General features: G+C 43.6%; 1 protein-coding gene across 2 annotated transcripts; it reads left to right on the forward strand.

Annotated features, from left to right (window-relative positions):
* Positions 1-8836: 8836 nt before the first annotated feature.
* Positions 8837-27456, forward strand: aig1 (androgen-induced 1 (H. sapiens)). 2 transcript variants are annotated; one of them, XM_041958693.1, is made up of 6 exons: positions 8837-9126; positions 12991-13146; positions 17652-17753; positions 25514-25629; positions 25932-26098; positions 26852-27447. In XM_041958693.1, exons 1-6 carry the CDS (start codon positions 8986-8988, stop codon positions 26869-26871), a joined length of 702 nt encoding a protein of 233 aa, XP_041814627.1. In that variant the 5' UTR covers positions 8837-8985; the 3' UTR covers positions 26872-27447. The 2 variants fall into 2 exon arrangements, with proteins under 2 accessions (XP_041814627.1, XP_041814625.1); XM_041958691.1 differs by having other exon boundaries at positions 25932-27456.
* Positions 27457-27844: the final 388 nt, after the last annotated feature.

Raw genomic sequence — 27844 nt, forward strand, 5'->3', positions numbered from 1 at the left:
CATGACCTGAGCTAACAGAGCTGCATTAAACGTGGAGTTATTTCTTCTTGATTCCTTGATCTTCGTTTCAAGAAGTGCAAGGAGTGGTGTGAGTCTGCAGGGTGTGAATGTCACCTTCTGCTAACAGTTCTGATGCTGGTTCATCTGCCAGCCTCGCTTCGATTCCAGCTCTTTAAAAACACCACAGCCTGTGAATGCTGTCTCTGCACTGGTTCAACAGTCACTGCTGTTAGGATAAACACATTCAGGCTGAAAAAGACCAGAACTTTCTTTCAAGATACATTTATTTCAAGTCACTTACAGCATCCTGCCCTGCTGTGTATTTCTTATTCACGCGGTCGCCATTTCTCTGTTGTTATTGTTCATGGATGTATAGGGAGGTAGAGATAAGATCATGCATGTGTGTATCAGAAGATCTGGATATCAGACTACAAAACGGCACCTAATGATTTAACTGACAATTGCTCACCCAGTGCGTAAAAAAAGTTTTTACACTTCCTGGTTTGCTTCAGCATTGTGCAGCCTGGTGCACATATGCATGAGGTCTGTCCCTGGTCCCACCTGCATGGCCCTGCAAGGCCCATACACTTCACACTGGGATGATGTCATGAACAAAAAGTCACGTTTCTAGGCTTTGGGAAAGTTTTGCAAATGTAAAACCTTCATGGTTGAAAAATGTGTATTACAAACAGTAGAAATTAGCCTTGTTTGAAAATGATGTTGTCCTGTCAACCGTTACACAGATGTCATTTTTAGAATGGAGGTCTATGGGGAAAACACATCTTTGGATGCAGAGGATTTTTTCATTGCAATACCACAAGGGGCCACTGGAACAAATTATCAGCCAGGCTGCGTTGTGGTGCTGTTGCGGTCCCCGTCCTTAATCCAGCCTGCCAAACTCTGATTGGTTCAATTATTTCTCTACGTTTGTGAAAGTTCAATTAGTTTGAACTTTGCATGCTGTGACAAGGTGTATGACTGCAAACACACCTGTAAAATATATTGTCAATAAATACTGATTAAGGATTTAGGACATGATTGGAGGAATTGTGGACTTTATGTGGTTGTTTTTCAAGGTAATCACTTGACTTGACAGGTCAGAAATGAATAGAAAGAGAGAGAGAGAGAGACAGCGAGAGAGAGAGACATAAGATAAGATAAGATAAGATAAGATAAGATAAAAGAAAGTGGTCAGATTTCCGAGTCTCAGTGAAAGTCTTAGCCCATAGGCCTGCTTATCCTTGGTGTGTGTGTGTCTGTTTGTGTGTGTTGGCCAGTGATAAGTGGATTAACGGCCGCCATTTCCCATAAGAGGCTCATCGGGATGTGACCTCATCACTGGTGACCCCGGAGTCCCCATGGCGACGCCGTGGCAACACAGCACCATGGTGACAGAGAGCTGCAGCAGCTTCTGATGCTGCAATTTGCATCTGCTTTTCATATGAAGCCCAGGAGGAAGGTGTATGCAGTCCAAAGCTCTCTCTGCTGTTAGATGTATACTGTGTAGAGACTGTGTGTTTGGTAGTACAAGTCCAGGTTCCATTCAGAAAGCTGTACAGCCGTTAAACAGCCTCCCGAATGTCATCAGCCAAACTCTGAAAAAAAAATCTTCAACAACAGAACTAGTTTGCCAGCAAATGCCTTCAGATGACTCATTACTTTAATAATCTGCTCTGCAGCTGCCATTTAGATGAAGTAGGTGTGAGTTTTTCCACATATGCCATTTCACTTCAAATTCAATCACTTTCTTCTCGTTATATGTGGTTCCAGGATGTCATTAATGGTAAAGTGTCTCTCTGGATAGTTTAGAGAAAAATGACTGCAGCAGAAAAAACACATCACTTATAACAAAAAAACACTTCACTTATAATTTAAAGGGAAATAAGATGGACTGAACATAATTTCTACAGCAGGATGACACTGCAGCAGTGGTTTTATGCTGTTAGCCAATGTCTCATTGAAGTTAGCCTGCCTGCTTTAACTAACTTTAAAGCTAGAATCCCCAACCGTTCCAGCGGCCCACCTGTGGGCTGTAGGTGAATTTAGTGTTTGTTATTCTTCACTTCCTGTTCATATTTCTAATCATATTACACGCTGTTAGAAACAGACAAACAACCATTTAAAACTGACAAAAAATTAAGGCAACTCACCGACTGTCTGTCACTGATCCACAGATCATTAACACTCAGACGAAAAGGTCCAGAAGATCCACTGCAGTAAGGATATTTAGTCCAAAACATGATAATAATCCACAGAAAGACGTTTCTCCTTTCAAATTAGCAGGTGCTGAGCTCGCCTTCTGCTTGTCTTCTGTGTTCCCCCACTTCCGCAAAAACATTTACTGACGGGCGCCATCTTGTCTCCACTTAAACTCTGTGGACCTAACTGACACCCAGTTCGACCAATCAGATCTGCCAAATGAAGCCTAGCAGCCACAGAAGCCAATAACAGTCTCAATTGAACAGAAGGGCTGCCTTCTCTTCTTCCATGAGAAGATTGAGCCAATCACAACCAATTTTGCAGATGACTGACACTTCGAATAGCCAATGAAATTCTGAACATGCCGATATGCCGCCCCAGCTACTTACTTTAAGGTCCGGCAGCTCAAATCAAGGATTTCAGTGTTAAAAGGGATATTACACACAATTTGTTGTGATGAATATAGTAAATGCCCTGAATCTTAAGATGTATAGCTAGAATATAGCCTTAAATATGACTATAGATGGCCAAAAATGTTGATTTCATGAACATATGTACATAAATACATGATAAATTGCTAATTTGATTGGTGAACGTATAGTTTGGGCTCCACCAACTCCTGAGAGCTGCTACGTGTTCCACTTTACTCACCAGCTTGTTGCTAACTGTGTCTGCCTGCTGATTGGTGCTGGGCAGGTAGCGTGAAAAAGCTGCCTGCAGCTGCTGGAAACAGGCTAACACCCTCTGTAGAGCAGCCGAGTGGGTGATCACTCTCTGTGGTTTGTCACTTTGAGCCATTTCACGTTGCACATTGTCATTATTTTAAAGATAATACAAGAAATACTGAGTGCAGCTGTACAAAGACTGAGCTCATTATGGGGGTGACTCAAAGATAATACTAATTGTCTACAGCGACTTAGCGTTAGCATGCACAGAGCAGTCTGTGACACAGAGATGATTTTGATGCCAATCCTCTCATCCGACAGAGCATCGGCTAAAGTAACGAGTGTGGCCACAATCCCAGGAAGTGAGTCATGTGTCGCACTTTAATATAGTGAAGTCCCAGCCTGGAACTCTAAATCCTCCCTATTCAGTGATTGCATTCACCGCACAGTTTAAAGAAAAACAACCATGAACGAGGAACCTGCTGAGTAGCTACGGGAAGTTCTGAATAATCCATTACATCAGAGAGGTGGACACGCACGCACACACACACACACACACACACACACACAAACAGCAAGTCGCCTCAGGCTCTTGTCCTGGAGTCGAACTGTAACGCTCTGCAAGACAAAGCACTTCTGTGACAGCTGACTGATTACTAATGCTTACTCATACACTGTAAGAGAAACACACACACACACACACACACACACACACACAGCAAGGCCGCTCCCCTCGCTACCACACCTAGTTTCTCACAGATTGACAGCAGTGAGCAAGCTGTGTGTACCTGGCACACACTCTTTTACATGCACATACATGCACGCACGCACACACACACACACACACGCACGCACACACGCACACACATGCATACACACACACATTGCAATCATCAGTGTGTATTGAGGTGTGGCCCAAATCTTATGTAAAAGCTCAGAGGGTAAAGGTCAAACTACCTGAGAGATAACAGTTTCAGGAGGATCATCAGAGGGTGTGTGACTTTACAGAGATAGATCGATGGATGAAAGAGAACACACACACACACGCACGCACGCACACACACACACACACACACACACACACACACACACACACACACACACACACACACACAATGACTGGCAGCCTCGTCACCCTACCAGCTGTTTTGGGCTCAACAGCACCCCTTACTGGTCAGTACCAGTACTGACGCGAATAACCAGGGTTCATTATTAAATCTGTTGTTTCATTTGCAAAGATTTTAGGTAATTATTCTTAAAAATGATTGAAATTTATGTGAAGAATGTAAAAAATGACATTTAATCTCATCTTTGCATGTTGACCTATTTTCCTTTTCACAGTAGCTTCAGTATTACTTCTCATACTGTCATAAATTGCCATACTGTGGCTACAGGAGGGACAGTGTAATTTGAATGGAGATGATCATAATTGTCATGACTTTTTTCAAATCTATCCTGTAAATGCTTTCAGGGCTATAGTTCACCAAAATCAGCATAAACAAAATATATTCTCTCACACTGTTTTTGGTTTTATTTGGGCAGATTTAGAGACATTTATCTATAGCATTTCTGCCTACATCCCAATTTAAAAAGAATAAACAGAATTTAATCTGTGGTGCTGTGCTAAAAGCATTAAAACTCATCAGCAGTGTCTTTCCACAAATGTGTCCGGGTAACTTTGGATAACCCACTTCACTGTGAACAGTAGTTAGGAGCTACTTTATTACAAAATAAATTATGAAAATGAATTTCTGTAAAGATAAGCTGCTGCTGAATTTGTCAAAAGCAGTATTTTTCAGCACAAATTGTTGGGTTTGAAATGTGTTTTTTTTGGGTGGTTTGAGCGAGCGTCTTTTAATCCTCTGGCAGGTTTTCCGCAGACGAGCTCTGTTTAAACCCACATAATGTAAAAGTAAATGGAATTTTGTAAAAGTTGATGCAAAACGCAGCTACAATAAATTTGATGTCAGCCTAATGGTAAAGCATTGATTATGATTATCAGACTGAAAAGCGTTTTGTTTTTCTCCTCAATGCATTTTAATGGAATTTATTCTGTGAGCTGCTGAAATGATCTACGATGTGTTTGGTGATTCAGGAGCTGGTGAAGCAGGCAGATAAAAATGTTCTGCTTAAACTCGGTGCTGTCCTGATTTTAATTCTGCTGAGTGAAGGTGTGAACAACCAGGTGGAAAATACGTTACTCACTGATTCGATGCCCTCCAGCTTGTCTGATCTCGTGGCTTTAACTCACTTCACTGATGCTCATTTGACTCTGAGATAATGTCCTGTTTCCCTAAATCAATAGAGGCAACAATTTATAACATGCTATAACTCTGTCTCACTCTCTCATTCTGTCTCTCGACCAGCTAGAAAAGTTTCCACAATGGAACATTTTGGAGAATGTAGGAGGAAGACGAGGAGGAGGAGGAGGAAGAGGGAAAGAGGAAACATGTTGCTGCCAACTCTTCAGAGACCCCACAGAGCTGGCATAGTGTGTGTGTGTGTGTGTGTGTGTGTGTGTGTGTGTGAAGTGGGAAACTGATGTACTGGCTGGTACAGAGTGGCTTATTTCCACAATGGGAAACTTTTCACACATACCCTCTCTCTCTCTCTCTCTCTCTCTCTCTCACACACACACACACACACACACACACACACACACACACACACACACACACACACACTCCAGCTTCTCCAGGATTCTCATGGATCTATGAGGGAAAATATTCCATCCAATCATTCTGGCATTTTCCACAAAACTCTTCCAAACCCCAAACAAGCAGCATTAAGATCTTTCTCCCACAACAACAAGGTTACTGGTTTGAATCCCTGGTCTGAACAAGTCACTGTTTCTGCTCAGCAAGGGAGGTGCCCTTTGGCAAGGCCTCCAATCCCTGAAGCCTGTGCAGCAGAGCCGCTCAATGGACTATTGAATATCCTCGTCAGTTTTGTTGGATATTTCCCAGTTAAATGTGGGAATGTACATTTCAGTTAGCAATTGCGTGCATTTGAAGTGTATTTGATTTAATGACTCTCTCTGTCTCCACAAGCTTTACTGCTGTGGCTTAACACACTGATGACAGGTTTAAGTCCCACATCTGGATCATCACTATAACCAGGTAAGAGTTTCCCCTTCTGCTAATGGACACTCGGTCGAAATGGCAGAGGTGAATAAATGACTTGATATTTTAAAGGGGCACTCCTCTGAGTTGACTTTGAGACTAAACATTTCTCAGGCATTAAATATCTTATAAAGTACACAGTTTAGTTGCATTGTGGAATCTGTGTAAAGTGGCGATCTTGACAATTTTTCTAGACTAAGGTCTGATCATCCATGTACTGATTTTGATATGTCTCTTGTGGCTTCCCCAACTGAATGGAGGTGCAAAACTAAATCGCTGAAGTACTCTTCTGAATTAAGACGTTCCAGACTGACTGAAAACCCTTTCCTCTTCCTGCGCCTGTGAACAGGAACTGGCTGCTGCAGCGGCTGCTCTTTGTGCAAAGCTGCTGGTGCAGATATCGATCAGTAAAAGACAGACAGAGCAGCGAAAGGGAAAGGACTAGCGCCACTTCCATATATAAATGACTTTCCACTCACACCGAGTTTGTTCATTCCTCCAAAGTGGAAGAATTTGGGAAAAAACTAAAATGTGCTACCCACGCAAATATGTTGCTGATTGACATAAATGTTTGTGATAACTGCTAATTAAGTATAAATGTCATAACAGTTAGCCTTGGCTTTGGTTACTTGTGCAGTAGTTGATGTGCCAGCGCCTATCATAATTTTGAGACTGTTGAGCAGAAAAACTTTCTTTTTGCTCTGTTTTTGGTCTCCACCGACTCCTGAAGGAAACGTCTGGCACTTTAGCGGCTAAATGCTCCACTGTGTTCACCAGCTAGTCTCCAGCTGTGTCTGGCTGCTGTGTGGTGCTGAGCAGGTCGCACACAGACGGGTTTCAGAGCTTTCCTGCTGAAAACAGCTGCCTGCTGCGGATGAAAAAGCTGCTACAGTATGTACAGTATGAGTGGCTGGAATGATGGCGTGTCTACACGGCGCATTTCCATCTCACGTGCTATCTATTTTTAATCAGTCTGTTTACAAAAGGCGTGTTTCAGTTGTGCTATATGCACACAAACTCAACCCGATGCATATTTTTACACCTCACACCATGTATACATGGGAGGCTACAGCAGCATGTTAGCTTCAGGCCTGTGTGGGCTGCTGTATTCAAACGTGGGACAGAAAAATGTGGCTGAAACACTTTGTGTAAACACACCGTCATGTCTGTTTTCTTCTATTTTACACCAGCAACTACAGTCATTATGTATTGAGCCGCCCTGAGGGCTGCTGAAACGTGGGTGGCCTACACTCGAGACTGTGCCTGAATGCATCCTGTACAGACACAATGTGAACCAAAATAGTAAAGTTGTCAGCCGCACAGATGAACAATGAGCTGAAGCTGGATATAAAGCTCTGTCAAGCTGAGGGGAGATCCAGGTGATAATTAACTGCTGGATCATCACTACTGGCAACCCCTTTCACATCCTCACATTGTTATTTGATACAAAGGTGACAAAGGTGAAAATATTGATTATAACCGCTTTAAATAAATTAATCCTTCCTTTTAAACAAACTGTGCAACAGAAGCAATAATATTGCAAGTATACGATCTCCCCTGTATGCTGTACTTCACAGTCACAGGCTGATTCCTGCAGTGGATAGTGTGATGAAAAAATTATTTCTGTGGCAAGTACATGAAGGCTGAGTACACGGTTTGTCATGTTAACATTCACAACAGGCTTGTGTAATTTAGATCTGTGTCCATCCATCCATAAACCAGCACTGCAGTCTTTCCTGAGTAGCGGTTCAGCGTCGCCGTGGCAACAGCATCACCTCTTTCCTCGCCTGCTGGGGATCTTTTTTTTTTTTTCATCATCATCCTCTCTTTCTCTCCTTCACTTCAGATCAGTTAATTTTTATTTCAGCGGCTGCTTTATCGACATACCGCTGGCTTTCCCCCGCATGGCTAAAACACAGACATGATGAATTTTCACTCATTCTGTGGTAATGAGCCGAGCTTTGCTTCATTCAGTGTTGTCAGCCCAGTACATGGCAAACATTCAAAATCAGTCCAGCATCAAAAAGACAAAACTAGGAAAATAAAAATGAGAAAGAAACATGAACGATCATTTACTATTCAGCAACCATTAACACCAATTACCCCATTTACAGCTAAAACAGCTGACACACTTATTTAAATAACATGCATAAGTACTAACAAGCCATGTTTAATGACTGCTGTTACAACTGTTCTGTTAACGTTCGTACTAAAATGTACCGTCTGCATGTTACTGTCTGAAAGGTGCAGCGACAGCAACACAGTCATGACATCATGTGACATCATCAAATGTGTCATTTTGGAAAATAAAAATAAAAATGTTTATAATTAAATAAAATTGAGTTGAGTTTTGATAATTTACTGAATGTAATAATTTATTTGTAAAATGCACACGTATCTTTTAGTCTATCTAATAATGTGATCAGTTCATAACAAATATTTATTACTTAACAGTTTGGGGATCCACCGTTTCTACACTGTTTGTTGTTTATTTATCTAACTATTCTTATTTAATTCTGCTGTTGTTGCCAGCGTCTATTCAAAAATTGTCAATTTTATTTCATTTCATTTCAGTCTGACTCAGTGTTACGTTGTGCACAAGACACATAACGTTTATTTGTTTATTATAAGCATGAAATCACACTTACATCATTTACATCGTCTAACACGTGTGAGGCCAGAAATTAAAATAAAAAAACGAATAATTAAACTGAATGAACTGAGCTAAATTTAACACCTGGCATAATTATAAAACATCTATATGACAAGTTGCATTGAATAAAACATGCAGATGAGCGATCTGAGCCTCCCCCCTCCCCCCCCTGCATCGTCATCATAACACGGAAGCAGTATTCCGACAGTGGGGAGCAGGAGAGGCGCAGACACAGGGAGGGAGGTGAAGACAGGTAAAAATAGGATTAAAGACAAACAGGGAAAAGGTAGGAGCAGGTGCAGAGACACAAAGGGACACGAGTGAACAACGACAGAGAGCGAGCATCATGGCGCTGATCCCCTCGCAGGTTCTCCGGGTCGCCATCCTGCTGTCTTATTTCTCCATCCTCTGCCACTACAAAGCTTTAGACATGCCGGCACACCAGACCTATGGAGGCAGCTGGAAGTTCCTGACCTTCATCGACCTGGTAGGACTTAACGTTTTATCTCCATTTCAGCCCAAACAGCCGCTAAGCTAGCTGAATGAGCTGCAGAGTCGGTGCTTCGTGTTGCGATCAGATTCAACAGCGATTGTTCGGCGTTTCCGCCTCCCTCAGCTGCTTGTTCCGGTCTTTAATTCGTCGTTAACGGGAACGGAAGTCGTAACATTTCAATAATTTTTTACACTAAATTGTGTCTGGAGTCGCTTTGGAAACCCCCCAACGTGGTTGACTGCTGAGCTCGCTCTGTATGCGGAACCGGAACAGGTGTTGCGGTGCAGAACGCATCGGTGTCATAAGCGGTGCCCCCTGCGCGGGAGCGCGCTGCGCGTGCTCTACCCACTGTAAAAGCTTCCCAGTATTATGGATAAAATATGACACACATAACACAAAATACTTAGGACTGCAACTACAAGTGTTTTGATAATCTGTCAATTATTGCTTTGATTAAGCCATTATTAATCAGATAATATATATATATATAACTTCTAGCATTTCAAAAAGCAAAACTTATTCCTCCTCCTATTGTGCGGTTCCCTTTTCGAACAACTTGGGAAGGCAAGTACAGCGAGGGCCACTACAATAAAAAGAAGTGAAATAAATGAACGTTGGGGATGCAGCCACACACTGAGAATAAAAGGGAAACGTAACTAAGATATATTTGATTTGATCAGATATCATTCAGTTTTGTTTTGATGAAATAAAGGATTCACTTCAGACTGTTTCTGACTAATGGCACGAAATATTCCAGAAACTCTTAAATTTATGTTTCCTCAGCATCTCTTTAAACTAATTTCAGGTTGCTGGTCCTGATAGGCTGCAGATTCTTGGTTTGTTACTGGGCCTAATAGCAAGTTTCCTTCCAGCTGATTTATATTTGGAAAGTTACAGGTCTTGTTTTGAGGGTTTGATTTATATTTTACTAAAATGTATAAGTAGTTTATTTAACAAGGACAATATAGATACATTTTATTAAATATGAAAAAGAAATGCAACAAATATAATGTGCATCGCTCACGTCAAGGTCAAGCTAATTTGCAAGCACTTATCCAGATTACTATGTTGACTTTTTGTTTTATCAGTGCTTTTTATTCTACTTGTCAAAGCTTCTGTATGAAACAGCTGAGGGTCGGAACACATTACGCTTCATAACCACTGTTATGGACTCTGGCCTGAAATGAAATGAAGGACTTTTAATGCTATAATGACCAGTAGAATTGGAAGAGGACACAAACACACAGCTCCCAGTCATCCCAAACAATGCAGGCACACATTCACAAACAGGCAGTTCTGTCAGAGACTAATTCTATCAGCCATTCATTCACAAACATAGCATGGTGACTTTAGCGGGAGCGTCACCAGCGATGTTTGCCCCGTGTTAGCAGTGCATCGTCTTCATCCTGTAATAGTGTTATTAGGCTTAAAAGGATGATAAACATTATACGTAGTTAATTGTGTGTGTGTGTGTGTGTGTGTGTGTGCGTGTGTGTGTGTGTGTGTGTGTGTGTGTGTGTGTGTGTGTGTGTGTGTATGAGTGAGAAATAGCTGTGTCATATTTTCCACATTAGACCTCTCCTCCTGGTTAACAGTGTTGTTAATGACCTGTACACACCAGCAGCCAGGAAACAACACACCACTACATCTGGCTCTTAATCATAGTCTCTGTGTGTGTGTGTGTGTGTGTGTGTGTGTGTGTGTGTGTGTGTGTGTGTGTGTCAGTTCATGTTACTGTATGAACATGTGCAACATGAAGCCCGTCAAACGAGCGCTACACTGTCACTTAAACGCAGACATGATGACTACAAGCTTCACAAATGCAGGCACTTTGTGTGTGCGCGTTGAGCTTCACCGCTAGCTGAGTTCTCATAGAAACCCATTATTTATGTAGCAGCCAAGCTAATTTATGCAGGGTATTGGACTGACACACATTTCAGTTAATAGACACACACAAGCATGCACAGAGGTTAGCAAACAACACACACACATCAAGTAAGGTACTATTTTTAGACAAAAGGATGATGTGCATGCACACATAAACTGAAGGAGAATTAGCATCAGATAGCTTTAAAGCTAAAATGTCTTCAAAACCAGCTGTCCCCACATGCAGCCAGTGACATGTGATACACACAATGGGAGATCAGAGGAGAGGCGGCGAGATGGCTGCATCCATTTTCTCCATCTTTCTGTGGTCCAGAGGGTCACATCCATCACTGTGAACTTATTGATGGGAGTGTTTCATGACACAGCGAAGGCGGTAAAAATACAGAGCTGGTAACGTCAAACAGCTCCTTCTGAATGTCAGTGTTTGAAATCATACTGTATATATGTTACTGTAGAGCTGCAACCATCAGTCGACTGAAATAAAATTAAATTCCAACTATTTTGACAATTGATTAATCGTTTAGGTCATTTTTCAAGCAAAAACAAGCTTCTTAAATGTAAGAATTTGCTCCCCTTTACTGTTTGTGTAGCTTTTTTATGGTTTCATGGATTTTATGAATTCCTTTCTGTTTTATTCAAATATGGACGTTGTTAAATCAGCTACAGCTGCAGTATGTGCTTCCTTTTAAATGGAGCTGGTGAGGTTGAGTTTTCAATATTGGAAGTCAAGTACAGGATATATTTGGCCCTCAAGTAGCTTAAGTTTGAGAGCACTGTTGCTGGGTGACTGGCAGTAAAATGGAAATTGCTTTGCTCTGTTTGAAAGACAGCACATGATTTTGTTTTCATAGGATTTCTGCACTGAGGTCCACTGTTGACACTGTGATGAAAGAGGTGAGAAATCTACCTGTGAAGTGTGTTAAACGTTGGTTATGAGTGTGCTGGTGTCAGATTTCCGTGCTACAGTTACTCTGACCAGAAATATCGCAGCAAACGGTGTTATCATGATAATCATCAAACTCTCCTGAAATACTATTACTCCTAAAATATAATTAAATTATTATTAGCAATAATAATAAACTTAATTCGTACAGCAGGAATTGTAGCTCATATTGTTTTCCAAGAAATAAATCACGATTTACATAGAAAAGTCAGAATGAAAAAAAAAAATTTAAAAAGGGATGGGGAATAAAACTCATTTGATAATGTTAATAAGGATGAAAATAAAAATAAAGAAAATGCATAAAACCTCAGAATAATATATTAAAATCTAGGTAAAAATAGAATAGAACAAGGATGAAAATAAAAACAGGTTTAACTGCAAAGCAAATGTGAGTAAGCAGCGTGACTTTAAGTCAATGCAGTGCAAATAAATTCACTGTGAAGGACAAGAAGAAAATGTCTCAACTTGACAGAGAATTAGAGAACTTGCACTTATCCCATGACGCCATGTTAACAATAACAAAGGAGCAAAACATCCGAAAACCGGAGGAGTTCCTGGTAAGTCGCAGCGCAGGCACGCTTAGCACATTGCCAGCTAGCGGCAGCTAACGTGTGCACAGTTTGGCTGTTGGTGGTGAATAGACACAGACCACACAAACACTCTGGCGGTCATGTTTCCTGCGTGTGTTCTGACATGCTCGTCTCAGATGGAAGCCGCCGTTTCCTGCCCGCTCCTCTGCTGAGGGTGTTGAAATGGCTTTGGGGTAATGTTTGAAACTACTGACTGAAGGAGACGAAGGCGAGGCAGGTTAAGGAAAAGTGCGTGCACCACAAACTGCGACGATTGCTTTGATTGCAGCGCAGCTTTCATGTCTCCTCCTCTCCGAACTCTTCCTCTTTTGCTCCTCTCTTTCTTCCTCTGAAAAATTTACCATCTAAGCTCTGTGCGTCTCCCCCTCCTCTGCCTGTGTTTGTCAGGTGAAACTGTGTAAGATGTGCTTACTGAGCTCCCCCCGTCTCTCTCTGCAGGTGATCCAGGCGGTGTTTTTCGGAGTGTGTGTCCTGATCGATGTGTCCAGTCTCCTGACCAAGGGAGGCGACAGCAGGGAGCAGGAGCGACAGCTGAGGAAGCTGATTGGCTTGAGGGACTGGATGATGGCTGTGCTGGCCTTCCCTGTCGGAGCGGTGAGGGGATGGATGCATGCAACCACACACACACACACACACACACACACACACACACACACACACACACAAACACACAATAGCCTGAGGACGGATCAGCCTGGCTTGCAGCAATCAAAGGTTTGACTTATGCATTTGCAGTATAATCAGCTCTCCCTTGCTCTCCCTTTTCCCTCGCTCTCCCTTGGTCCCTCTGAAGTGAGGCCAAAACGTCGACTCAGGAGGCTTTTCCTCAAAAAACATTTGTGAAATCAGCATGTGGATGTCACAAGTGTCAACTGTGAAGCATTTACACCTAACCAGTGAAAATCCCACTTGTTTTTGGTCAGGTTTGGACATCACAGTGACTGTATGTTTATTGTCTGTTGTCCAAGCTTGATGTCCACACTCACAGACTGACAAACTTTGAGGCTAAGCTAAATCAGCTCTGGCCTAGAACCATAGTTGTAAGTGAGGAAATAGAAAACACCTTGTTAAGCACCTAAAGATCGGTGAAGCAAGTATCTCATCGCTTAGCGAGTATATAAGCGATGAGGGGTGGTGCCGCCGGTATTAAAAATTCAAAAATGCTCCTCCAATACGAGGCATGAACTCTCTGAACTCAGCCGGGAGATTTGATGGAGTGGGCGAGTTGTAAAACATGAAAGTCTTTGTGTGAGCGGAACAGCGTTGTGGTTTGAGGTCTGTTCAACCTCTCAAAAACGAATAAAAACAATGAATAATTATCCATAATCAACGAGGGAAGCGGCGAGTTCATGAATCAAATAGGAAGTGGAAAATTAAGCAGTTGAGAAAACAATCTCACTGAAAGGTGGAGCCTGTTCTGGAGCTTTCAGTCATATCACATGGTCTTCATCAGCGAATGGAGCTTTAAGTTACAGTGGATGTAAAAAGTCTACACACCCCTTGCAGCACTGTTGGCTTTTATTACAGCACATCTTGATGTGGCCATATTTGCCCACTCTTCTTCGCAAAACCGCTCCAAATCTGACAGATTGCGAGGGCATCACCTGTGCACAGCCTTCTTCAGATCACCCCACAGATGTTCGATCGGATTCAGGTCTGGACTCTGGCTGGGCCATTCCAAAACCTCAGTCTTATTCTGATGAAGCCATCCTTTTGTTGATTTGGACGTGTGCTTTGGGTCATTGTCGTGCTGAAAGATGAAGTTCCTCTTCGTCTTCATCTTTCTAACAGAAGCCCGAAGGTTCTGTGCCAACACTAGCTGCGTTTCCATTACAGTTGGTCGCTAAATAAAAGCAATATTTCTGAAATTTCGGCAAAGTTCGAATGCGAATTGCAGGTGTTTCCATTGAACAGTGTTTTGCGAACCAGCCGAACTTCTCGTAAGTTCTCGGACGTCCCGCAAGATGTGTGTGCGTGCTGTGCGTCAGTAAAACTTAACACAAAGCCCTATAATTAAAAAGCACATGCATGCTCCTGGTCTTGTAGGATTGCGCATACTCTAATGCACAAATGCATCACATCATCACTTTTTTATTACGCGAGGCTCGCTCTGACAGCGTCAGCTCGCTCTGACAGCGTCAGCTCGCGCCGGCGGAGCAGCAGCAGAATACAGGACTGTGAATTACTGAAGTGTCCTTTGAACATATTTTCTATCAGCAATTATGTGTAAATATTAAAGTTAATGGCGTGCACGCGTGTCTCCCACATAGTTGAGGTGCACACACTCATCACAAGTTCATCTCACGATTAATGAAAACTAACTGATTAGATTGAAGATAGATAGATAGAAGTGCGCACAGGACAAGATCACAGCATTTTCCCACATGCGTTTGGGAGATTTCAAATGTGTTTTTGCGAAATGAAGCCGGGCTTGGATGTTTCTCTTGGTAAGATCAGGCTTCCGTCTTGCCACCCCGCCCCAGAGCCCAGACATATGAAGAAGACGGGAGGTTGTTGTCACATGTACTACACAGCCAGCACTTGCCAGAAATTCCTGCAGCTCCCTCAGTGTCGCTGTCGGCCTCTTCGCAGCCTCCCTGACCAGTTTTCTTCTCGTCTCATCATCAATTTTGGACGGACGTCCTGTTCTTGGTAATGCCGCTGTTCTGCCAAATTTTCTCCACTTGAGGATGACTGTCTTCACTGTGTTCATGGTATATTTAATTCCTTGGAAATTCTTTTGTACCCTTCACCTGACTGATATCTGTGAACAATGAGCTCCCTCTGATGCTTCGGAAGCTCTCTGTGGATGATGGTTTGTGCTGGAAGATGGGCCACAAAAGTGTCAGGAAAAGCCTACAAGAACATCTGAACTTTGTTTGTGGTCAATCAGAGGCACTTTAAATGGTGACAGGTGTGTGCTGACTCCAATTTAACACAAGTTTGAATGTAATTGATTAAATCTGAACACAGTCACATCCCCAGTTATAAGCGGGTGTGCACACTTGTGCAACCTCATTATCTCAGTTGTTTATTTTTACCGCACCTCCCTGAAAGGTTTCAGTTTGTTTTTCAGTTGCGTTGTACAGGTTGTAGGTCACATTAAAGGTGGAAAAAGTTGTGAAATTTTTTATCTTGGTGTCATTTTTTTGCATCACAAAAACCTGGCATATATCAGCTGTAACTGCTTCGAGGTTGAGGATGAACTTTGACCTTCAGTTTTGAAATCTAAACAAAAGCTGCCACAACAGCTCCTCATTCAGACTTTGCAAGTATGAGGTGCTTTTCTCTGTTTAAATATCTTGACGTCACCCAAAGCAAAGCAAACAAATAGTCAATGATGAACACAGCTAGTTGTATGTGAAGGCGTGACATGTCAGCACGGTGATCAGTGGACCGTCAGCAGCTCTTATCAGCGGAGCATCAGTTAAATCTGGCTGTGAATAAACACAACAAACAGTGTCGTCCTCTGTAGCTTCAGACAGTCAGACGGTGACCTCTGTCTGATCCTCGGGCTGTTCTCACAACGCTGGCAGGCTCTGCTCACATGGTACTGCCTCTCTCTGTCCCACACAAACACACACACACACACACACACTTTTATTCAAGATTTCAGTTGGCAAGGTGCCCTGTAGCTGCCGCACTGAGCCACTTGTACTGCTGTCTGACCACAAGCACATCCTAGGTTTCCACACACATGCACACACACATGTTTGTGCTTCTACCCAGAGTGCCCGTGAGGTAACTGCCACACATCCAGGCTCTCTGACACAAACACACACACACACACACACACACCTATAGAAGCAGTCAGCTGGCATGGTGCCGTGTGTGTGTGAGTTGGGCACAGAGTTCAGTTTACACACAGTACAATAGACATGATTATCACCGCAGCTAATGTCTGGAAACCTAGCCTAGCTGATATGGAAAGAGTGTGTGTGTCTGTGTGTGTGTGTGCCTGCGTATGTGTATGGAGCTCCGGTTATATGTGTTGTGGACATGCATGAGTGTGCAGCAGCATATATTACATGTGTATGTGCATGTATGTCGATATGGGCATCTCTTTTTGTGCAAGGTGGCGTGGGTAAGTGACGCACACGGACAACGTGTGTGCATGTGTGTGCGTGTCGTCTCCACCAGCCCGTTGAAAGCAGAGAACTTGTCGGTCAGGGTACAATGGTGGGGGGGTTGGTTCAGATGCCTCTAACTGGAACCCAGATGACGGTCAGGTAATTCCACCCCCGTCCTGCAGAACATGGTCTGGCCCGAGGCCAAACAGTCTGCTGGAGATACATTAGACCGAGGGTTTGTTAGCTTACGGTGCATTCATGACATGTGGGATGAAAGGTGACAACAGCCGGGTCTGCCATTGGGATGTTCTGGATGTTCGGGATGCCAGCTGTCCCGTGTATGTACAAAGAGAAATAACAAGAGTTAACATCTGTAGCCATGCTAGTGAGGCTATGATGCCCTTTAGCCACTCAAAAATGACATTATTAGATGGATGCAAGATGGAGGGACAGTGTAGATCTTCACCAGTAGTTGGCCTCAGAAGGTGGTGTCAGAGGAGAGGCCATGCTGTTACCTAATCAGGTATATTTTGACTTTACTCCAGCTCAGCTTTACCTCTGGTAACATTAGCATGCTAGCATCTAACACCACAATACAAGCGTATAAGCAGGATAACATGCTAACACGATGTACACGTTGCACGCTAAATATTAGCATGTTAACATTCTAACTTTATGCATGCAACATTTAGCATGCTAATATTTTTAAAATGTAGCATTTTAGCATGCTAGCATGATATTTTATCAAGTGTAGCTATCCTCAAGTAGAAGCTCCGGTGTGGGTGGACGTCAGTTATTGTCTTACACCATCAGTCCTGAGAGCTGCTGTAACACCACAGTCTCACCTGCTCATGAGTTTTTACCTGCCAGGCCAGGACTGATGTGTTAGCCTCCTTGTCACCTGGCTTCTCTGAACATTGAATGTAGAAAGCATCAGAACACAGTATCGTTTACTGTCAGTCGCCGAGTAGAAAACAATCCTACACAGCAATCCTGTTTGCTAACCGTGTTTTCTCTGCCTCTCTCTAGTTTGTGGTGTTCACGTTCTGGACTCTCTACCTGTACGACAGAGACCTGGTCTATCCCAGACTACTGGACAACTTCATCCCTCAGTGGCTCAACCACGGCATGGTGAGTCAAATGTTCTTTGCTGATATCATTGTTTAATTCACTGATTTTAACAGAGACGTTGCTTCTGTTGGAGTTACCAGTTAATAGATGATTATAATTAGATGCAGCTTCAGGTTTAGTTCACTTTCCAGCATGACAGTACAGTTCAATGCTGCGTTGCTGCCGGTGCTGCACCCACCTGCCTGTTGCACAGATGTTTTCTTAGTGACCGCAGCAATTGGATTTACTGTTCAGTGTGAGTTGCAACCAATGAGGTGACAGAAGGAATTCAACTGCAAATGCAATGATGATCAATTTAGCCAAGAAACTGCCTCACTGAGATTAAAAATGTCTTTCACATGAACGTCCAAGCAAAGATTCAGGTAGCATGTGGAAAAAAATCCATTAGCTATAAATGTATTTAAAAACTCAAGACCCCAGGGCCGAGGCAGCGGAGGGATTATATCAGAGTCCTGCACTAGCCCAGTTTCGCAAAACCATACCTGCTTGACAGTACAGGGACTGACTCATTACCAGCAATTATTTCTGAATGGATTCCAGATGCGACTCGACCCAATAATGCACGACAAGCGCTTTACGCCGTGAAAAAATGCTCACGTCCACCTCTGACATGTAATTCTGAGTGGTGGATGTCAGGACGGTGTCTCCCGCCTGAGAGTCAGCAGTCGTTTGAATGCAGAGCGTCTACAAGTTATTAACAATCCATTCAGATGATATTACAGGAGCTCTACACTCTGTCTGTATCTGCTTTTACTTTGAAATTTACTCTAATTGTAATTAGAAAAAAGTCATTGATAAAATTACATTGGTTTCTTAGTATTATGCTTTTATTTTTACCCATGCACATAAAATATATCTACATATTCTTACCTGTTACATGCATTTTGTATCTCCCCCTCTGACCTGTGATGACCCCAGGACCCCCAGAGGGAGCTGGATCATGTTTCTGGGGATCCTGCTGAGGGATATTTGATACTAAATTGATTGATTGATGTGAGAATACTATGTGGCAGGGCATGTAAAATTTATTCTTCTATCAGAGGATCTTGAAGTACTTGGTGAATCTTATCGGTGGTCAAAGCTGCTGCTGGTGAACCTCTGGATTTGAATGTAGTCAGCTGCGGGTCGTTGGCTTTGATTTACCATCAGGAGGAAGTGGGTTTAATCTAATGTTTAGACAGCGACTAACACGCAGCACACGCCGACTGACTGATAACACCGTCAGCTGTGTGTGTGTGTAAATCAGCTGAGCGATAACCAGAAAATGTTCCAGCACTTTGTCTGTAATATGCAAAACCTCCTCATGATGCTTCCGTCTGTCAGAGCGGCGTCCGCAGAGCCGTGTGAGACGAGGAGGAGTGTTTAAAAACTGATCGTTCCCATAACTAACTCCTGTGACAGTGTGTGTGTGTGTGTGTGTGTGTGTGTGTGTGTGTGTGTGTGTGTGTTCCTGTACTCCAAAAGATGATGTAATAGCTGAGTGGTTGCTATGGCGGCATCACCAAGGACCAAAACAACCAGAACACCACCAACGGGCGTGTGTGTGTGTGTGTGTGTGTGTATGTGGGTGTGTGCGCGCACACGTGTGTGTGTGTGTGTGTGTGTGTGTGTGTGTGTGTGTGTGTGTGTGTGTGTGAGAGAGAGAGACAGAAAACGTGAGAACGTCTGTATGTGTGTGTGCCTTTGTGAAACCTGTGTGTGTGAGTCCTGTCTTGTTGTAAATATTTTGCGGTATTCCATGGTATCGCTGTTGTTTGTCTACACTGGCTGCCACGGCAACCGTGTTGCCATTCCCATTGGAGGAGGGAGGGGTCGAGTGATGTAGAGCAACGGAGGGAAGAGGATGGAGTGTAAATCTGTTCCACATTCACGCCAATAAAGTCATTGAAAGTGAGCAAATGGTGGTGGAACAGACTTCTCAGATTAGTTCTGGATTTATTATTTTCTATGATATTGAAGTGAAGAACTTGTTATTTGGGTTTATGGTTAATATTAGAAATGATTTGCGTGGAGATGGACAGCTACTGTAGCTCTGCAGAGAGTTAAAGACACTTCCTGTTGATGCTGGTGGATAAATTCAATCAGCGTGATCACAAATCAGAAAAACATATCAGAAACAAGATTCAGGGGTTAGAAGTTTAAAGGTGGGCGACAGGCCAGAAACAAAGGCCTATTGTATCGTACTGTATTGTTTTATCTTGTAATGTTAAGATGCTAAATGGTCCTGGGGTCCTAAACTCCCTTAACTGACTGATTCCTGCACAAAGTGTCCTCCTGCTGTGCTCAGATTTTGAAAAATAATCGATAATCAAGAATTCTACATATTTGAATAGTATTTACGTCACAAAGATAAATGAATAAACAGCAATTTATATAATATGTTTTTATATTATTTGAATTGTGTGAAATGTGTGGCGGGCCAAATCAAATCCTATGACGGGCCGACTGTGGCCCGCAGGCCCCAGTTTGGGCAACCTTGAATTGGACCAAACTGGTATAAACCAGCAGTGAAGTTAGAGACATTGTCCTTCATGGAAAAAACAGTTATCACCAGTGAAAAGTCAATGTTGGGTCCCCACAGACAGAACAACACAGTGATTAATAAAGCAAACACAAAACAACCGTAGACAATCAAAGTTAGCATTAGCTCAACAGCGCGAGCCGTCAGACTTTAACACAGCTGGATTTATTATGTCTAAACGTTGGGCTCATTGTTGGTGCTTCGACTTAAACCAAAGGAAAAACAAGTCTGCTGTTGCTCTCTCCTTTAAATACTGTGTGTCAGGGTGGGTTCCCCGTCTGCTCAGTGTCGGTTACTAAGAGAACAACTCCAATCAAAACAGAACCTGGACTATAACCTGATTCAGCCCTCAGTCAGGACCAGTGCCTGTGAATGTAATCCAGAACTGTGTGTGTGTGTGTGTGTGTGCGTGTGCGTGTGCGTGCATGCACGCATGCGTGTGTGTGTGTGCGTGCGTGCGTGCATGTGTGCGTGCGTGCATGCGTGCGATTCATGTGATGTGTCAGTGTGGCAGCTTCTGTTATTTTTATCTTTCAGGCGTTTTGTGACTCATGCGCTTTGAAGCAGCAGAATAATTATTATTCATCTTCCAAACAGCCAATAGTAAACAGATACCGAAGGTTCTCCATGATGCTTTTTAATATAACGTCAGTGTAGCTTTCGGATGATGTCATTGTCGCACTGCAGGTTAATGTATTCAGTGTAAACAAATGAGGTCACAGTGGACATTCAGAGTTTCTGCTGCGGCTTTGAAGATGAAGCTGTTTTTTTTTTAAGCTCAGGACTGATCATTGTTGAGAATCGCTCAGTGTGATAGCGTTCATTGGCTGCCATTTTTATACACGAACACTTAACGTAACATTTTTGGAAAAATCCCTCAGATCTGTTCACTTAAAATGATTTTACGACTAGAAATAAGCTCGCTGCTGCTCTCTGGTGCATCAGGTGTTTCACGGAGACACAAATATACTGATGTCTCTGCAGTGAGCTCAAAGACACAAGTGCAGGATTGTAAAGCTTTAATCGCGCGTTAATATTGTCTCTCTTTGCTAAACGCTGACATTAAAAGGCTTCGTGTCGCTGCAGATCCACGCACAGCTTCACCGAGTGTGTTCTTCGATAGGAAGCGGAGCAGGATTGTCCTCCTGTGACACAATAAGCTCCTTAAGTTAGAAAAGTGTTGAGAAAAATGTCAACAGGAGACTTTTCATTTGATTTTCAGGGTTCGAGTGGAGTTCAGTTAAAAAAAAAAAGCTTTATCAGCTCAGGGACTCTGGACGGAGCAACGAGCTCTGCATCAGCTGCTGCACTCTGACCCGTTCAACTCTGAGGAACCCGCCGGTGGAGTCGTCTTCACGAGCTCATGCTATGAGCTTTATTCCAAACCCGCAGAAGGTTATTCCAAATTCTTCTGAGGATACAAACGTTTCCAAAGATACCAAGTGTGACTTCATAGAATATTCCCATTTCATGTTATGGTGCAGCTATGAAAATAAGGCGTCCTGGGCTTGAGTGTCGCTCAGCACCAGACGCAGACACACAGCTGGAAAAGTGTTGGTTTAAATTTAAATGAAGTTAAGGGTGAATTTAAGGGGAATTTAACTCAAAAAGGGACTAAGATTTTGACCAAGTTGTGCTCACTTTCAATCATGGATTAATCTTTTTGATCAGTCATTTCGTTTCTATGACGACAGACAGGACTGAAAAATGTAAATCACATCAAACAGTGTTGCTTTGTTCATCCGTGTTCTCAAACTGCCCCGGCTGAGTTTACAGGCCTGATTTCCTGTTATACGGTTCAACTCTAATGCCTTGCTCAGGGGCAGCTCCACAGCTCGTACTGTCAGATTTCCCGGGGGGTGTTTTTGGTGCTCAGCCCTCGACGTTCAGGTCGCATCCTCTGCATCTAATTTCCGATGCAACAGTTTCAGTTGTCGGCCGACTATGAAAGATGTTTGACCCCGCGGACCTGCCCTCAACCACGTGACCCCGCCCGCCCCCCCAGCTGCGTATCTCTGCGTGAAGTGGTTTGTCCCGTTTTTAGCCCCGGACCGCAGGATCGAACCACCGCTGTTTGCCGAAGAGGGGGGATTTTCCACCGAGGCAGAAAGCTGGCTGCTGGAGCGAAACCGCAAACCTCGGGGGGGCAGACAGACACAGAGAGAGAGAGAGGACAACAAAGAGAGAGAGACCTAGAAACAAAAATAGAGAGAAAGAGGGACAGCGAGGATAAAGGGAGTATTATTTACGAGTGGCAAGTCCTCTCAACTGAGACTAAACTTAAACACGACCAAGAGACTGGAATTCCACTGAGGCACACTGGGTAAAAGTGCAGCGTCAGGACATGTGTGTGTGTGTCTACGAGTCTGTGTGTGTGTGTGTGTGTGTGTGTGTGTGTGTCTGCGAGTCTGCATGTGTGTGTGTGTGTGTGTGTGTGTGTGTGTGTGTGTGTGCGTGCAGTATAATGATGGGAGGGAAACCTAGAATTTAAGACCCCAGGAGAGACAGAGCTATTCTGTCCCGTTGTTCCTCTTGTTAGTTTGCACAGACTTGGCATCTTTAGTCTGACCTTTTGAAATCTCTGAGGGAAGCCTGAGAAGCTGATTGGCCAAAGGCAGCACAGTAAAGCACTGTGCGTTACACAAAGCGCTCTGCTGTATCGAGTACGCACACGTTTGATTTTCCTGTTAAATCCACTTGAACATCTGTGAACTGTCACCGAATGTCTTCAAACTTGGCGTCTGTGGCGCCAAACTCCGTGAGTGTTCAGTGTTTCCCTTCAGATTTGTGCTCGCTGAACTATCACACCTGTTCAGTGGCAGAGAAACACTGATTATTATTCTTTAGCTACACATGAATGATTGCTCCACAAAGTAGGTTATGCTTTCAGCCTCTAACATCCAGGTTTCCCTCCAGTTTATCGTGGCGGTGCCTCACCTGCTGGCCTGCTATCCCAAGCCTTGTTTTTGTGTCCTCAATACCTCTTAAGGTGGATTTATAATTGTGCAAGTAGCTGCCATATCAACGCTGCACCTCCTCTGTAGGTAGATGTAACCACGCCGAGGCTGCAGAGGCAACAGAGTGACTGAAAGAGCGTCGACAGGGTTCCTGCAGGGAGTGAAATTAAACCACAATAAGACCTGATCATGAGCGACGCGTGTGTGCAGAGCTGCAGCGGTGAAATCGAATGCAGAACCATTGTGTGAATCAGATCTTTAGTATCTGTTAACGGCTTGTGTCGAGCACAGATCCAGCTTTAAGGAGTACATGCATGCAAATCCAATGTCGAAACGTTTTAAATGATTAACATAACAAATTGGCTCTGGCCTGAAGTCTCTGGTTGTATTTCAAACTAGACCTCAGTGGACTCTGAAGGAGATATTTGCTGCATCAAAGAATCAGCTCCATGTTAAATGTTATTGATGTTATAAAACCAACACGTAGCCCGACGTGTGTTAATACTGCAGCAGCGTTTACACCTCCTGTAGCCCAGCAGCACCAAACCAAACACTTCTCCATCATTTCTAACCGTCAGTCTGGGAATAATTAACAAATGGAAGAATCCCAGTTGTTGTTTTTCTCATCGTAACATAACGAGGCCGACCGGCTCGTCTGCTGGAGACAAAAGAGCTCAGCAGCCTGACTTCGCCCATGGTGAACAGTCTGACACACACACACACACACACACACACACACACACACACACACTCTGATCTACAGCTGTGCTCCTGAGAGTGCAAATGAGGTAAGAGGCCTAAAATCTGCTGAGACAATTACCTCTGTGTGTGTGTGTGTGTGTGTGTGTGTGTGTGTGTGTACGCAGTTTGTGTGTGAGTGCCCCCTGCTGGACAGAGTGTGTAACTCACACAGGCTGAGTATACCGTACATTAGCAGCACCACAGCTTGAGGATATTGATTGATTTAATTTCTGATATTTGATTGGAAACAAGAACGCTGCTGACTGCAGGTAGAGCTGCGCAGGTGTGTATGGTTGTGTACTGCTGTCTGACGGTGAGTCACGGCAGCACCGATTAAACACTGCTCTCATGTGAGGTGGTGAGAAACAGCTTCACAGAAAATAGCAGCACATGTCATGACCTCCATTAAATGTTTGTGTGTTCAGATAGATTACACAGGTGTCTAAACACACACACACACACACTGTATATAGAGATGAATGAATAATTAAAAGAGAACAAACAGAGTGTGTAACCACTGAGGTTAAGTTGAGGCCAAAGTGGTCACATTTTTCTATAATTATTTTTTGTTTATGTATCAGTCATAGTCAGATATAATACCACAGATGTATAGATCAGATATTGCAACATAGATATTTACCGTTAATGCAACTCGAGGGTAAACAAGCTTTTCATGCAGGCAGCTCACACTGTGGCTGAAAGCTGGACGGCTTGCAGGTGCAGTACTACGACTGGCCACTAGATGGTGCTCAAAGAAAATCTTGGGCTCCTTTTGTTGATTGATCCAAAAAGTGCACAGACATGGTGTCAGTAGTCAGCTTCTGTTCTTTTAATGTTTATTGTGGTGGCTGTAGACAGTTTTATTTCAAATATATGAAGGATTTGTGCAGTGAACAGTACTAATATCACACTGTAAAATGCTCTACTGCAAGTAAAACTCCTGTATTCAAAACCTTACTGAAGTAAAAGTATGTAAGAATTACCAGCTAAAAGTATTTAAAGTAAAAGAGTTCATGTAGCAGTAAAATGTTCCTGTCAGTGTTTTTCTGTTATATCTGACGTTTGTGGATTAATATTCCTGCTGTAGATGTTTCAGGTTGAGCTCATTTGAACTAATTTATATACTGTTGACTGGTTTAATCTACAGCGATGCATCATATCCTATAAGATCATCATGTGTTTGCAGTGTGTGAGAACCTCGTATCTGCCTGTTTTCAGCTTTGTGATGATGCATTTTCTGCTGATCCAGGAGGCTTTTTAAACAGTTTATTTAGCTGAAGAAGGACAAGAATTTTCTCAAGACATGAAGGAAAACTTCATCCTTCAGTTCATCACGTTCACGATCGGCACATCTGGAGATACGTGGTTTTCACTGAACAGGAAGGGCAGTCAGAATGGTGGCTTCTAGTAAACCCAAAATCCAGATAAATAAACTTGTGTCTGTTTTCATATTTATCCAGAAGTTTCAGGCTCACCAAACACAAATGTACCCCCCCCCCCCCCCCCCCCCGCCCCTCACCTCCTCTGTCCGTCTCTCTCAGCACACCACTGTTCTTCCTTTCATCATCATCGAGATGCGGACCACCCACCATCGGTACCCCAGCAGGTCGTGGGGTCTGGCTGCCGTGTGCTGCTTCGGCGTGGGATACATCCTCTGGTACCAAATGTTTCCTCCTTCCAGCTCTCAGCAAACACACATCGGGGGGGGGGGGGGGGTAGTTTAGTAGGTGGTGCATTTAGTGATGTGGGATAATGGAGGTGTAGGTTAGTGTTGTTTAGATTAGGTTTAGTTTAAGTGTGTTTGTGTTGTATTTGGTTTATAAAGGCCAGGCAAGCTCACTTAGACTAAGTTTATTTAATTTCAGCCTTGGTTAGTAGAGTGTGTTTGATATTTTATCTAAATTTAGTTTAAAGTTTGTTTAGAAGCTAAAGCCTCTGTCTGTGTCCCCGCCCCCCCAGGACGTGTTGGGTGCACCAGGTGACGGGTGTGTGGGTGTACCCGGTGCTGGAGCGCATCGCTCCGCTGGCCCGGGTCGTCTTCTTCAGCGTGATGACCCTGGTCATTTGTGTTTTCTACATACTCGGAGAAATCCTCAACAGCTACATCTGGGACCAGCCTCAAACAGGTCCACAACACACACACACACACACTGTGTCCATCCACCCGCAGACATGTAGCCAAAAGCCGCCATAGAAACCAAGACGATAAGGCGACATGTAGGCAGCTTCAGGGCTGAAGCTCACAAATGAATCTGAGAGAGCAGAATCATTTGTGGCTGCTGGGAGGGAAGTGAGAGGAAACCTGATCTGAGTGAGAAGCGACGCCTGTTTTTGTCTTTCGATAAAATTCTCGCTGACATGATATAAACATGTCGTCCTCAAGGTGACGTCTGCTCTCATTCTCCAGAGCTCAGAGGCTGCCAAAACATCTGGAGAAACTGGCGTGGGCAGATTTCAAACAGACGTGTACAGAATCAGGATCTGCGCTTAAAAATGATGGAAGAAAAGCTTGAATCTGCTTAAATTCTGCCGTTAATGAACTTTTCATTTGTCAAAGCGGAAAGAGACAAGAAGAAACAGATGAAGCATATGCCGTCCAGCCGCCTCTCTATTTCCCAGCCTCACACACACACACACACACACACACACACACGCTCACACGCTCACACACTCCCACATCCATCTGCTCAGCAGGTCAGCAGGTAGCACTCCACCCACACCAGAGAGGAAATCTGTGTGAGTGACTTTCTAGACAAGAAGTCTGCAGCCTTGATTTCTAGTTATACCGCCTTAAAATACCTCACACACACACACACACACACACACACTTCACAGTCTGCTGACTTTACACACTTCACTCTCGTTTCTCTTCCTCTCAGAAAAGGTCAAAGGTGAGTGATCCCGTCTCGACTGTGCGGGCAGGAAGTCGGCCTCAGTCGGACGGAAGAGGACGAGTCGTGCCCCGCCCGCCCAGGACGGCACAGGAGCGGAAAACAAGCGACCTCTCCGGAAGTGGAAAAGACGGCCTGCGAACTGTACTCATAACATTAACATGGAAAAAGACAGAAAAATCATCCGTTAACTGTAAATAGAGGAAGAAATTGACGAATGAAAAAGAAACTCATCTTTTGTGCTTTTGTTTTTTTCTGTTTTCTTGTTTTTTTTTCTGTTTTTCGGTGACAAACACTAAGCAACCGAGCTGCATCTGGCTTTGTTATGTGAAGGACTGTGGACAAAACGCACAAACATCTACACAAAACACACGCACACACACGACGCACTCATACCGGGACAGAAACACACACGTGAACAGTGTGTGTCGTCTGCTTCCACTATGAGCCACAAACAAAGTGAATGAATAAGCTACCATGAAACTTCTGAACATCCTTATTATTCATCTTACGAGTCGCACTGTATGTATGGAACAAACTAGATGTCGGTACAGAATCAATAAAGTTTGATTGGAAAATTTGCACTGCATCTTCACCTGTTTCACTCACGTTACACGATGTCGCTGCTGGATGAAACGACGTTCATGCGACGCTCGCGTGAAAACAGCCGACAAAGTCAAATACCAGAGGAGGAACAGCAGCAGCTGCTCGATGTTAAAGTGACGGGTGTGTCGGATAGTGTGACCAATGAGAGGAGAGAGCAGGTACGCAGGAGAGCGTCCTCACCAGAAGACAACAGGAGGAACACAGCAAGAGAGGAAGGAGTGGAGGGCGGTCGAACACGGGTGAGGCAAGGCAAGAGGCAGGAAGGGAAGTTGTAGAAGGAAATAAACAATATGAAGGAAACAAGGAGGAAGGAAAGGAAAGGTGTGCTGGTTAGTGAGACAGGTGAGAGGACAGGTTGACAGGAGGTGGAAAACA

The sequence above is a fragment of the Chelmon rostratus genome, chromosome 18, assembly GCF_017976325.1.
Source record: "Chelmon rostratus isolate fCheRos1 chromosome 18, fCheRos1.pri, whole genome shotgun sequence".
Taxonomy (NCBI): domain Eukaryota; kingdom Metazoa; phylum Chordata; class Actinopteri; order Chaetodontiformes; family Chaetodontidae; genus Chelmon; species Chelmon rostratus.